Genomic DNA, 13,995 nt, shown 5'->3' with positions numbered 1-13,995 from the left:
AACAATGAAAAACTACAGAGCATATTGTTTCTGATGCGGCCAGCCTGAAGCGAGGCCTCAGGGGAGCCCCCGGCGCGGGGGCCGCGGGTCCGGGGCCCCCTTGGGGGACACTGCTCCCCCCTTTCAGCCCGCTTCCAGCGCAGGCCGAGCGCGGCTGCTGCAGGGCTCCTCTGGGCAGTTCCAAGGAGACACGAAAGGGGCTGTGTTCCTGCGACTCGGTGTCGGGTGCTGCGTGGGAAAGGCAAGGCCACCCCACTTTCATGTCCCCGCCTCCCCCTGCGTCAGGGAGGACCCCGTTTCCCCTGCGTGTACCGTAAGGACTTCGTAACCCGAAGCTCCTAGGCCACAGTTCTCTACACGGTGGCCGCGCTAACTTCGCTTCCTGCCACGCCGCCAGGCACCCAGCCGCTCGGACCGCTCGCGAAGGGCGGGGGCAGGAGAGCCGGGCCGCGGGGCCGGCGCGGGACCGACCGCGCGCCGGGCGGAGGCCCCGCCGCACCTCCCGGCCGCGTGAAAGGCTCGGGAGCTGAGGGCGGGGTCCGAGCAGCGCGTGAGCGCACGCTTCCGGCCACGTGGTGACGCTCACTGCCAATGGGAGGGCTCGACGTCAGCCCCGCTTCCTCACCCTGGCAACGGGCTGGTGACTATTTCCGGTGCTGTGAGGGCTCGGGGCTGACGCGGGTGAGTGTCCTTCTTTCCCACGCTGTCCGCGCCGCCGCCGCCGCGCCGCCTCCTCGGTGTGGGGCCCCGGCCCCGGCCCCGTGCGCTCGTGGGGGCCCCCTCTCCAGGGCCCGGAGGGGGCGGCGCGCAGGATGCCCCTCGCCTGGGGCGGCGGCGAGGGAGCGGACCCGGGACGTCCCTCGTCCCCTCGATCGCGCGTGGGGCCCGCGCCGGCGCCCTCCCAGCCTCGGCTGCAGCTGGGCGGCCCCGGGCCCGGTGCGGGGAAGGGGCTGTCTGTGCGGGAGTCCTCGCTGCCCTTGTCCCGCGCTGCGGTCTCCGGCTGTGGGGCTCTCCAGGTCTGAGGCTCGCGAGAGACCCGAGGGCGTGCGCCCCGGCCCCGCGGGCCCTGGAGGCCCGGGTGCGGCGCGCAGGACGTTGGCGCTGACGGCCGCGGCGGAGGAAGAGCGCCGGGGAAGGACCGAGGAGGAGCGGCCGCCGGAGGGAGGGTGGGAGCCGGAGCCCGAGGCGCCGGGACGAGGGCGTCGGGCCCCACTGGCCTCTGTCGGGGAGGGGAGCGGAAGGGATTTTGGGGACCATGTGACCGAAACCCTGGAATATTGGGCTAAGGAATTTTTTTTTTTATACATCCAGGGGTTTAATAATTTCCTTTGTTTTAAATAAAGTTTTTTTCCTCCACTTTAAGAAGTGGCGCATGCTTATTAAGGAATATCACAGATATTTTAAGAGATCACCTATAGTTCCACCGACCCAGCCCTTTTTTTTTTTTTTTGTATCATTGTTTGTAATTTTCATAGCATATTCTTAACCTACTTATGATCATAGTGTATGCATATAAAATATGATTATAGTTGGCCATATGTATCCACGGTTTCAATCAGATTCCGCCAACCACAGATTGAAAATATTTGGGGGGAGAAAAAAAGGCTACATTGGAAGGGATTCAGCATCCTTGGATTTTGGTATCCAAGGGGGTCCTGCAATTCATCTCCTAGATCGATTCCCAGGAAGGACTCTGTAACTAAAATAATTTTCATACATTGCATCCATTTTATGGATATATATATATTTTTTCTGATGTACAATTCACACACCATAAAATCTATTCTTTTAAATTGTAAATTTGATTTTTTAATATATTTACAAAGTTGTGCACTCACCACTGTCTTAATTCCAGAACATTTTTGTCACCAGGAAAGAAACTTTGTACCCATTATAGACGCCCTTGCCTTTTCAGTCCCCAGCAACCATTGATCTACTTTTTGTGTCTGGATTTTCCTATTCTCTACATTTCATGTAAATGCAGCCATATAATATGTGCCCTTTTGTGCTTGGCTTCTTTCACTTACTGTAATGTTTTCAAGGTTAATCCATGTTTTATGTATTACTACATTCCTTTTTATGGCCGAATAATATTCCATTATATGAGTATGCTGCATTTTGTTGATGGACATCTGGGTTGTCTCCACTTTTTGACTATTTTGAATACTTTTGCTATAAACATCCATGTACAAGCTTTTGTGTGGATGAATGTTTTCAGTTCTCTTGGGTGTTTACCTAGAAGTGGAATTTTGGGGTCAAATGATAACTCTTTGAGGAACTGTCACATATTCTCCAAAGTGGCCAGCACCAGCAGGATATGAGGGTTCAGATTTCTCTATATCCTTGCTAATATTTATCTGTCTTTTTGACTATTGCCATCCTATTGGTGGTGAAATGGCATGTCATTGCAGTTTTGATTTGCATTTTCCAGATGGCTGAAAATGTTGAGCATCTTTTCCCGTGCTTATTGGCCTTTTGCATATCTTTGGAGAAATGTCAATTTAATTACTTTGCCCATTTTTAAAACAAATTTAAAAAAAAATTTACTTTTAAAGTTGTATGAGTTCCTTATATATAGTCCAGGTGAGTCCCTTATCAGATACACAATTTGCAGTAATTTTTCCCCCCATTTTCTCCATTTTGTGGAGTTTCTTTTCATTTTCTTGAATGGTGTCCTTGAAGTGCAAACGTTTAACATTTTGGTGAAGTTCAATTTATGTTTTTTTGGTTGCTTGTGCTTCTGATGTCATATCTGAAGCCACTGCCAAATTTAAGGTCATGAAGATTTACCTAAGAGTTTTATAGTATTGGCTCTTGCATTTAGGTCTTGATATATGTAGAATTAATTTTTGTGTGTGGTGTGAGGCAGGCATCCATGCTCTCCTTTTGCGTGTGGCTGTGCAATTGTCCCAGCACTATTTGTTGAAAAGTCCTTTTCCCATTGAATGGCCTTGGCACCCTTCTTAAAAACCAATTGACCATAATATATAGGCTATTCTTATTTCAGGCATTTCTCTCTGTTGGACATTTAGCTCACTCTGAATTTTTTTTTAAAAATTATCCTGTGTTAAACACAGCGTTAAAGGCATAAAACCTTTTCTGTTTTTGAAGTTATTTTGGTAGAAAGTGTCCTCAGAAGTGGAATTACTGGGTCAAAGATGAAATAAGTATGCTTTGGAGCTTACTTAAGGGAGCATTAAACCTTCAGTGTCATGATGTTAAGAGCAACACAAAATGCTTCTTTATTCATCACTTGCTATAGCTTGAGGGCTGGATTTCTTTAAAAGCCTTTTTCTGTAAGATGGATTTCACAATTTCCTCCTTCAGCTGTTTCTAAAAGACTAAGTAAACCTAGAGCAAAAAACTACAACATGAGGGGCAAACAGGACATGTGGTAGTTTTCTAAGTGGGTTAAAGAAAAAAAAAAAAATAGTGTCATCACATGTAGTAGGAAAATAAAACAATCTTTGAGAGAAATGGGGTCAAAATTTAGACCTTAAATCAGTGCCATGAAAGTCCCTGGAGCAAAAACAATGTTTTATTCTGAGTTTCTCTCCTGGCCTTGATTATCAGGTTAATTACATTCATCTTGGTCTCAGAGGTGGCTAATTGAAATATTCTCTTTGTAGTATAGTACCTAGTAAAAAAAAGTTCAAATACAAAAGGTTATTAGGAGAAAATCAAGTTTCCCTCTTATCCTTTCCCCTCAGCCTCCAGTTCTCCTTGGAGGTAGCCGTGGTACTGTTACTTGTGTATGTTTACACTAGTTTATGCATAGAGTATCTCTGGGAAGTTAGTATATACAAATTATACATTTTAAGGCTCTTGATACTGACAAATGCTTTTTAAAAATGGTTACATCAGTTTATGGTGGCAATTACAGTGCTAGTTAGAAATATTTCATTTTTGTTTGGATTTCTTTGAATATTCTTTCCTTAATATTGGAATCCAGTTTATAGTTCCTCTTTTATGTATTGTCTGCTCATGTCTTTTGGCATGCTGTTTGTTTTTATTGGAGTTGTCCTTTATGAGATTTATTTGGCAACTTTTTGTGGATGGATGTTTTATGATAGCCTGGGCTTGAGGAGAAAAGTTAAAAGGCTTTTTGCAACATTTATGTTGAGAGGTATGTGAGCTGAACAAGGGTGAAGGCAGTAAGGAAAAGGAAGTTAAATGCTCGGGGGAGAAATCTGTAGGATTTGGAAACTGGGTGCAGAGACAACTTCAAGGTGAGTTAGAAAAAGACGATGCTATTAAGAAAAATAAGGAGTAATGTGGAAAGATTTCTGGGGAGAGATGAATTTGTTTTGGGCAGGCTAAGGGTGAGGTGGATCCGGGCTGAGCTCTCCAGACTTGTGGCTGGAGCTTAAGAGACAGAAGATAAAGAGTTAGGAATCATCTGGTTTACTGAGAGAATAGTTGGAAAGGTTGGTGGTGGGTAAAATTGCTGAAGGAGACATTTGAGAATAGGTCCCTCTGCCAGTCGTGTAAGAGGACGGAGCTGGGAGGTGTCAGGGGCCCAGAAGAGCTAGGGCAGTAGATTGGCATGCTTCCAAGAAGAGCGAGGACCTAGGGAATCAGAGGTCGCAGACAGAGGATTAAGAAAAAGCTATTAGGTTTGGTAACATGGAAAGTGTACATCTTATGGATAAAGATACAATTTATGGGAAGCAAGAAGTTTTCTTAATTCCCAAACAGCTTTATTAAGATATAATTTATTTATCATATAACTTACCCACTTAAAGTGTGTAATTCAGTGGTAGTTAGTATATTTAGAATTGTACAACCATCGCCACAATCAATTTTGGAACATTTTATTCCCCTGAAGGAAACCCTGGCCCAACTAGCAGTCACTCCTAGTCCCCTCCATCCTTGCAGTCCTAGGCAACCACTCATCTACTTACTGTCTCTTTATATTTGCCTGCCAGGGACACTTCATATAAGTGGAAACCTACAACGCGTGGCCTTTTGTATCTGATTTTTTCTTTGTTTTCAAAGTTCATTAATGCCATTCTGTGTATCAGTACTTCATTTTTATGGCTGAATAATGTTCCATTGTATGAACATATCGTATTTAATCATCACCAGTTATGGACATTTGCATTGTTTTCACTTTTTGTCTTTCATGAACAATTCTGTTCTAGACACTCATGTACAGGTTTTTGCGTGGACATGTTTTTAGTTCTCTTGGGTGGAATTGCTGGGTCATGTGCTAACTTTATGTTTAGCTTTTCAAACAACTGTTGCAGAGGATGGACAAGTTACCAGTGTTTTTTAGAAATAATAAAACTAATTTTAATATTATTACCAGTAGGAAATTGCAAAATGTCCATATTTAGACATATTCAGAAATAAAGGCATGATTAAAATGGATCTATTAAATTGTTTTTTTTGGTCCTATAAAACTGTAACATGCATCTCCTTTCATTGGAAACCTTTCGTGTTGAGTGTTACCTCAGAACTTAGCTGGATGGTTAGTCATTTTTCTTGTTTATATGGATGTATGCTTCATCATTTTCAAGTAGTGATTTGTAATAATGACTACAAATGTGATAAAAGCATCACAGGGATATTTGATGTTAATCTATGGTCGCGATTTAATTTTTACTCTTTAGTCTTAACTGTGGAGATCAAATACTGTGATTTACTTATTTTTAATTTGAATTACCTATAATTTGTATGGCCCCAAAAGTTCAAGATCCAGAAAAAACAGAACAGAAAAGACCTCTTGGGCCAGGGTTGTTGATTGGCCATGTTTTTACTCTTCCTTCCCTATGTAGGAACAGTGTTGGGAAGTTTCCCCTCTTACGCAGTTTTTTAGTGGGATCTCATAAGCTTGCCCTGTTTTGGAGCTTGTACTTAGTTACCTTGTGTTCCCATAAATAAATAAGAATATTTCTCCATAAGTAATACATTCAGATTATTCAAAGTTGAAAGGTACAAAGCGATGAACAGCAACATTTCTATATTACCTCTGTCCGTCAGTCATCCAGACCTACTGGTGACTACTATTACACTGTTTTTTGGTATATACCATTCTTCCAGATTTGTACTTTGAATATATATTTAGCTGTATTATTTTTTCTTCCCTCCTTCAGAATATGGTACTGCCTATATTTCTGTACTAAGTTTTTTGTCTTTTTTTTTACTTACCAAAATACCTTCAAGATCTGTCATTCCATATTTGTATGTTAAGAACGTTCTCGTTTTTTTTCCAATGGCTGCTTTTATTTTTAACCACTTCCATTGAGACATGTTGTTGGTTTATATCTTTCCTATTACAGACAGCCCCTCAGTGTACATTTGTAATTTTGTTTGACTTTGCCAAATTGCCCCTGTTGAGTTGTATTATTTTATGCTACCACTGGTAATGTATGAGAACTCATGTTTCTCATACCCTCAAAACAAGGATGTTATCTTACATTTTGATGCTTGCCAATCCAAGTTAAAAAATGGTATTTCAGTGTAGTTTTATTTTGCATCTTTCTTTTGAGTGAGATTTAGCATCTTTTGATCTAACTGTTATGTAATTTTTCTATGAACTGGCAGTTGCCCAGTAGCCCTGTTTTATCTTTTTTTAGTCATTTGTTGGAACTCTTTATTTATTAGGTAGGTCAGACCTTTAATGGGTTTTGAGTTAAACAAAAACTGATGTTGGAGTAGAAGTTGCTTCATTTCTAATTGAATTAAAAATGTTCCAGTAACCATTGCAAGCTGAGGGCCAGAGTTGTGCACTGGGTAGCCTGTCTACTTGAGATCTTTTCCCAGTCCAGCAGAACTTTGAGGCCAGCATTTTTGGAGGAGTGTATTGAGATGACATGATTTGCAAAATAAATATATTTCACATAGTCTCCAAGGGATGGTAGGTTGCTCAAGAAATAACATTAATTCGTCTTCCACATTTTGTTTTTTTCAGACAAGCTTGAGAAGCGTTGTTTTAAAATCGTTCATAGATGTATGTTAAAAAGCCTATTACAGCAAACTTTATTCATTATAAAATGTACATGTTCTAATTTTTTATTTATGAAAAAATGCATGTGATGACAGGGTAGCCTGAAGATTAATAACCCATACTACTTGGATGTGTTTTTGTTTTAACTGAAACTCTTAATTTTCCAAAGCCTGAGTTTTTACTCAACCTATTTTTGTGGGGACTAGTTGGCCCAAGCTCATTTCATAGCTAGGTCAGACATGATGGCCTGTATAGGCTGGCAGATGAACCATAATCATTTAAATTTAGCTGACACATGAGTAAATAGAAACCTATCTCAGAGAAATAACCAGAGTCAAATAAAGATAATTGAGGCAGATCCTTGTGAAGTCTTTGGAAGAAAATCTACCCTTAGAAAGAGGCACCACCACAAAACAAAAACAAAAACAAAAACAGGCATTTAAATTCACTGTTTATTTAATCAGCTCAGCACTCTTTTGTAAAAAAATTTTCCCCTGTGTTTATGAATATATGTAAACATTTTAATACAACAGCATATACCAGTTGTCCTTTAAATTAAATGTTATATAATAAAAGTTTAAATGTACTCTTTTTAACCAAGAATTAAAGCAGGTTAAAAGTACAGTATTGCAGTGCTTCTCAGACCATCTCTGGTGCAGAGGACTAGCTTCAAAAATTTTCAGTTCATTCATGACCATTTCTTTTATAAAATAACAAGAACAAAAACAAAGCCAAAGCAAAACCCAAATGAAACTGAAATATGGAAATGTAAATGAAAGATAGAAATAAAAGCTCAAGTTTTTATTAGATTTAGCAGATAAAATTGTATCAAAAATATAAGTATAAATAAAACATGAGGAAATAGAAAAGAAATTCAAAGCTGTACATTATTTATTGAAATGTTCATATAAAGCAATTAATATATTAATAAAATAATTTATTTCAGACTGGTAACAAGCACTGGTATGCAGACCGCACTTTGAGTAACACTGCCTTTTTTTTTTTTTTTTTAAATATATCTTTATTGATTTCAGAGAGAGGAAGGGAGAGGGAGAGAGAGAGAAACATCAATGATGAGAGAGTCATTGATCAGCTGCCTCCTGCACGCCCCCCACTGGGGATCGAGCCCACAACCCAGGCATGTGTTCCGACCAGGAACCGCACCTCGATCTCCTCGATCCTAGGTCGATGTTCAACTGCTGAGCCATGCCCGGCCTGGCAACACTGCTTTTTTGGACTAGGCAGCTAAATTACTCTATTTATTTATTTATTTATTTATTTATTTATTTATTTATTTTTATTGTTGACAGTATTACAGATGTCCCCCATTTTCTCACCCTTTGCCCCACTCCACCTGGGCCCCACCCCAGGCCTTCATTGCACTATTGTATGTGTCCTTGGGCTATGCATATAAGCATATAAGTTCTTTGGTTAATCTCTTCCTGCCATGACCCTGACCTCCCTTTCCTCTGAGATCTGTCAGTCTGTTCCATGCATCCATGCCCTTTGACCTATTCCATTCATCAGTTTATTTTGTCCATTAGATTCCACATATAAGTGAGATCATGTGATATTTGTCTTTCTCTGACTCACTAATTTTGCTTAGCATAATAATCTCCAGGTCCATCCATGCTGTTGCAAAGGGTAAGAGATCCTTCTTTTTTATAGTCTCAGTATTACATTGTGTAAATACACCACAACTTTTTTTATCAGCTTATTTACTTATAGGCACTTGGGCTATTTCCAGATCTTAGTGAAAATAATGCTGCTGTGAACATGGGGATGCATATATTCTCTTTTTAAAAAAGTTAAAAAAGTCTTTATTGATTTCAGAGAGAGGAAAGGGAGAGGGAGAGAGAGAGATAGAAACATCAATGATAAAGTCATTGATCGACTGCCTCCTGCATGCCCCCTACTGGGGATTGAGCCTGCAACCCAGGCATATGCCCTGACCGGGAATCAAACCCCCATCTCCTGGATCATAGGTTGATGCTCTGAGCCATGCCAGCTGGGCTGCCTGGGAGTTGTTTGATTACTACTTCAATTTCATGAATTATCGGCCTATTCAGACTTTCCGATTCCTCCTGGTTGAGTTATAGAAGCTTTTATGTTTTCAGGAACTTGTCCATTTCACCAGGTTGTCCAGGTTGTTGGCATATATAGATTTTCATAGTATTTTCTTACAGTCCTTTGTATTTCTGTGGTGTCAGTTCTTTGCTTATTTAATTTTTGATTTTATTTATTTGGGTCCTCTACTCTTTGTTTCTTGGTAAGCCTGGCTGAAGGTTCATCAGTCTTGTTTATCTTTTCAAAGAATCAGCTCTTGGTTTCATTGATCTTTTAAATTGTTTATCTAGTCTTTGTGTCATTTATTTCCACTCTGATCTTTATTATTTCCTTCCTTCTGCTTCCTCTGGGCTTTTCTTATTGTTCTCTTTCTAGTCCTTTTAGTTGTTCGGTTATATCATTTATTTGAGCCTTTCCTTGTTTCTTCAGGTAGATCTGTAATGCTATGAACTTCCCTCTCATGACTGCCTTCACTGTGTCCCATAGATTTTGGGTTGCTGCGTGTTCTTTTTCATTTGTTTCCAGGAAGTTTTTGGTTTCTTCCTTGGTTTCATTGGTAACCCATTCATTGTTTAATAACCTCCTATTTAGCCTCTGAGAGTTTGAATATTTGCGAGTTTTTTTTTATTGTAGATTTCTAGCTTCATGCCATTGTGATCTGAGAAGATGCTTGATATGATTTCAATCTTCTTGAACTTGTAAAGACTTATTTTGTATTCTAACATGTGGTCTGTCTTTGAGAATGTTCCATGTGCACTTGAGAAGAATGTGTATTCTGCAACTTTGGGATGAAATGTTCTGTAAATATCAATTAAATCCATCTGATCTAGTGTGTCATTTAAGGTCACTGTTTCCTTGTTGATTTTTTGTCTGGAAATTCTATCCAGTGATGTCAGTGGGGTGTTAAAGTCTCCTACTATGACTTTTTTGCTGTCTTTCTCTCCCTTCAATTCCTCCAGGGGTTTTAAAAAATATATTTAGATGCTCCTGTATTGGGTATATATATGTTCAACAGGATTGTATCCTCTTGTTGGATCAATCCCTTAAGGATAATGTAGAGACCTTTTTGTCTCCTGCTATGGCCTTTGTTTTGAAGTCTGTTTTGTTAGATATTAGGTATTGCTAGCCCAGCTTTTTTTTGTTTCCATTTGTTTGGAAAATTTTTTTCCATCCCTTCACTTTCATCCTCTGTGAGTTTTTTGCTCTGAGGTGGGTCACTTATAGACAGCATATTTATAGGTCATGTTTTCTTATCCATTCAGCTATCCTATATCTTTTAATTGGAACATTTAATCCATTTACATTTAAGGTTAGTATTGATAGGTACTTATTTATTGCCATTTTAGTTCTTTATGCCTATATTTCTCTCTGTCACTTTTTCTTCTTAAAACAGTCCCTTTAGCATTTCCTGTGATGCTGGTTTGGTGGTAATACACCCCTTGAGCCTTTTTTTTCTTTTTTTTCTTTTTGTCAGGGAAGCTCATTATTTAACCTTCAATTTTGAATGATAGCGTTGCTGGACAGAATATTCTTGGTTTCAGATACGTGCTTTTCATTACTTTGAATACTTCATGCCATTCTCTTCTGGCTGTAGTGTTTCTGTTGAGAAATCAGTTGACAGCCTTATGGGAGCTCCCTTTTAGGTAACTGTTTCTTTCTTTCTGCCCTTAAGATTCTCTCTTTGTTGTTAACATTTGCCATTTTAATTATGATGTGTCTTGGTGTGAGGCTTTTTGTGTTCATTTTGATTGCGACTTTCTGTGCCTCCTGAACTTGTGTGACTTTTTTCTTCACTAAGTTAGGGAAATTTTTTGTCATTTCTTCAAACAGGTTCTCTCTATTCTTTGCTCACTATCTTGTCCCTCTGAACCCCTATGATGTGGATGTTGTTCCATTTCGTGTTGTCCCAAAGTTCCCTTAAACTGTCCTCATGCCTTTTAAGTGTTTTTTCTTTATACTGCTCTGACTGGGTGTCTTTTTCTACCTTGTCTTCCAAATTGTTGATTTAATCCTCTGCTTCATGAGACCTGCTTTTAAGTCTTTCCAATGTATTCTTGATGTCACATGTAGTATTCTTCATTTCTGACTGGTTCTTATTCATGGTTTTTATGTCTTTTTCATGTTGATATAGTTCTCACCAAGTTTCTTGTAGTTCCCACTCAGTTCCTTGTAGTTATCATTAAGTTTCCTGAGCATCCTTATAATCATTACTCTGAACTCTATGTCTGATAAGTTGCTTACCTCCGTCTCATTTAGATCTTTTTCTTGAGATTTCTCCTTTTCTTTCATTTGGGGGTTGTTTCATGTCTCCTCATTTTAGTTGTCTCTTCTGCTTATTTCTATGTATTAGATATATGTTCTATGATTCCTAGTCTTCATGGGGTCGCCTTTTGTAGTAAATGTCCTGTGGGACCCAGTAGTGTGGTCCCCTTGAACTCCTGAGCTGGGTGCTCTAGGAGTGATTCTTTTGTGGTTTATTTGGGCTCTCCTGTTCTAATTGGGTTTTAACTGTTGTTGTCCTGTTTGTGGGTGGGATTTCCTCAGGCTGGCTGACTGTGGGGCTCAACCCAAACCAAGTTGTACAAGCTGTTATACAGGTGTAGTCTCGAGGTGGTATCATCCTTCCTTGTTTTAAAAGCTTCCTCTTCATCTAGTCGTTAGCTGGTAATTCAGCGTGAATCCAGACTCCCCTTATCTTCCTAAATGTATCCAGGCTGTATTAAGCAGCTCTAGGCAGTCAGCTAAGTCACTCTTTATGTTACTATTATGTTTCATATTGGAAAAGAATGACTTCTACCCCTTCTCATTTCTTACTTTCAAATAAGGTACAGAGTTTCACGTAACAGTGTAAATCTATGTTTAAGTAGTTTCAATCACCTTACACTCAGATTTTCTTCAATATCTGTGTTGATTTTTAAATGATCCAATTTTCCTTATAAATTGTGTTCTGTCATTCTTATTATTAAGCCAAGATTGCTAGAAACTTCTGAGCTTATGAGAAAAATTATAAACTTTGTGGTATAAGTTGCTTGTAATTTATTTTATTAAATTTTATATTTCATTATCTGTTGAGAACCTCAGAAACAATGCTTTCATAAAAACTAACAAGTATTTGTACAAGTGTTATTTTAATTTCTTGGTTTAGTCATATAATTTTGTTAGCATTTGTGTTTTACCATTGAGCTATGGGGCATTAGACTGTTTTTCTTAAGAGGTTCTACATAGACAGTGTGAATATATATGTTGCTTCATTTCTTTAACCAACAATCCGTAAATCTTAAATGTTCTCTCAGCACAAAAAAAAATTGTAATTATGCTGAAGTGATGGATATGTAAACTAACTTTATTGTGGAAATCATTTTGCAGTATATGAGTATCAAATCATCATGTTGTACACCTCAAACTTACATAATGTTACATGTCAATTATATCGCAATAAAGCTGAAAAAAAAACACCATAAGCAGCGATCTAGGCTTTATACCAACGCTTAGTAATGTTGCCAGCACTGCCTGTGATTCTAGAATATCCCACAGATTATTAATATTTTGTTTGGAGGGAGTAGAAAGTGATATTTAAGTTATATGGAAGTTTTCTTTCATGTAGATAAAATGAAAGATAAAATGTCTTTGGACTCAGTATGAAGTGTTTTTTTATAACAGTTCTTTTGTTTATATGACTTTAGGCGAGCACTGTTAGTGGACAGAGAGATTTAAATCCTAATCTTTTCATATTCTTTGTATTACCAAGTTAAGTAACTTTAAAATTTAGTTTTTTGAAAACTGTCTTTGTACTAGTTTGTATAAGGTAGGTGTGTGCTAGTACAAAGAAATGCATACCATCTTTTTCTGTTTTCCTTTAGGGTAATTCCCCTCCTGCATTTACTTTTGGATGGAAATATGCTCTTTTTCCAGTAGAAGATGGTAAACTTGGAGAATGACCATGGAGAAGGGGATGATTTCTGGCGAAGGGCTGCCTTCCAGATCATCTCAGGTTCCGGCTGTTAAAATAACAGCCAAAGAGTTGGAAACCAAGCAGTCCCATAAAGAGAAGCGAGGGGGCTTTGTGTTGGTGCATGCAGGTAAGCTCTAACTGAGTGAGTCGGAAGGTGAAAATAATGTTGATTTTTTTTTTTCCTTGCCTTGAAGTACACTGAGAATTGCATTTCACCTTGGAAGGAGGTACAGTACCAGAGAGGAACTGGAACCAAAGAGATTGACTTCGATATAGTGAGGGCCTCCCTTAATTGCCCACTTGGAAGATCTTGTAATGACAGCTCTTCCTATGTCTTCTTTACTCTCCTACCCTATTATTTACTTTTACTCTATATAATAGATATATTTAGGTAGTGTTAAAACCAGACAAAGTAATTTTTACTGGTTTGTAGTTTTAAAAATAATTCTGCTGAAAAAATTTTATTGACCTCCGTATTTAACTATGGCCATCTTAGATATATTTACACAGTCTTAGAACTAATTTGCCTTCTTAATATGATATGTGAGGAACCTTAAAACCAGAGAGATTAAGTGGCTTTAGCCAAATGGCTAGTTCCTGCTAGAACCAGGTTGAGAAACCCTTAAATGGGCCCTTAAGTCTGCGTCTAGTGCTCTTGGCAATATATTAGCCTATAATCTGTACTTCAGAGGACAACAAGGACAGATATTGTGAAATTTAACCCTTGGGTCCCTCATCAGGGACCAACAGAATTTCAGTTAGGCAGTCATATCAGTGAGGTTTCAGAGACACCCTGAGCTTAAATTCCAGGAGGTGAGATGGTGTAAACGTTTGGTAGGAGTGGTAATATTGGTGGTGCTTGTGAATAGGTGGGCTGTAACACCCCTCAAGTTCAGATGTTATTTAGAAACTAACTAGTTTTGTAAAGTTACTTTTTTTTTTTTATATCTTTATTGATTTCAGAGAGAGGGCAGCAGAGGGAGAGAGAGATAGAAACACCAATGATGAAAGAGTCATTGGGGAT

General features: G+C 39.2%; 1 protein-coding gene across 9 annotated transcripts in view; it reads left to right on the top strand.

The window, feature by feature from the left end:
• Positions 1-631: 631 nt before the first annotated feature.
• TASP1 (taspase 1) overlaps positions 632-13,995 on the top strand; it is a 271,602-nt gene continuing 258,238 nt past the window's right edge. For 7 of the 9 annotated variants that reach the window (XR_013999595.1, XR_013999596.1, XM_081148213.1 and 4 more), the window contains exons 1-2: positions 632-681; positions 12,880-13,098. Coding sequence is in view for 6 of the 9 variants with exons in the window: in XM_081148213.1 (XP_081004339.1) it covers positions 12,954-13,098 (145 nt within the window). In the remaining 3 variants the exon portion in view is untranslated. Of the gene's footprint in view, positions 682-1,547; positions 4,230-8,555; positions 8,597-12,879; positions 13,099-13,995 lie in introns of those variants that run through there. The other 2 variants (XM_081148210.1, XM_081148211.1) reach the window with 2 other exon arrangements.

This window comes from Miniopterus schreibersii (assembly GCF_964146895.1).
Source record: "Miniopterus schreibersii genome assembly, chromosome: 10".
Lineage (NCBI taxonomy): Eukaryota > Metazoa > Chordata > Mammalia > Chiroptera > Miniopteridae > Miniopterus > Miniopterus schreibersii.
Note: the sequence above shows the minus strand (reverse complement) of the source record. Positions and strands in the feature narration are given on the sequence as shown.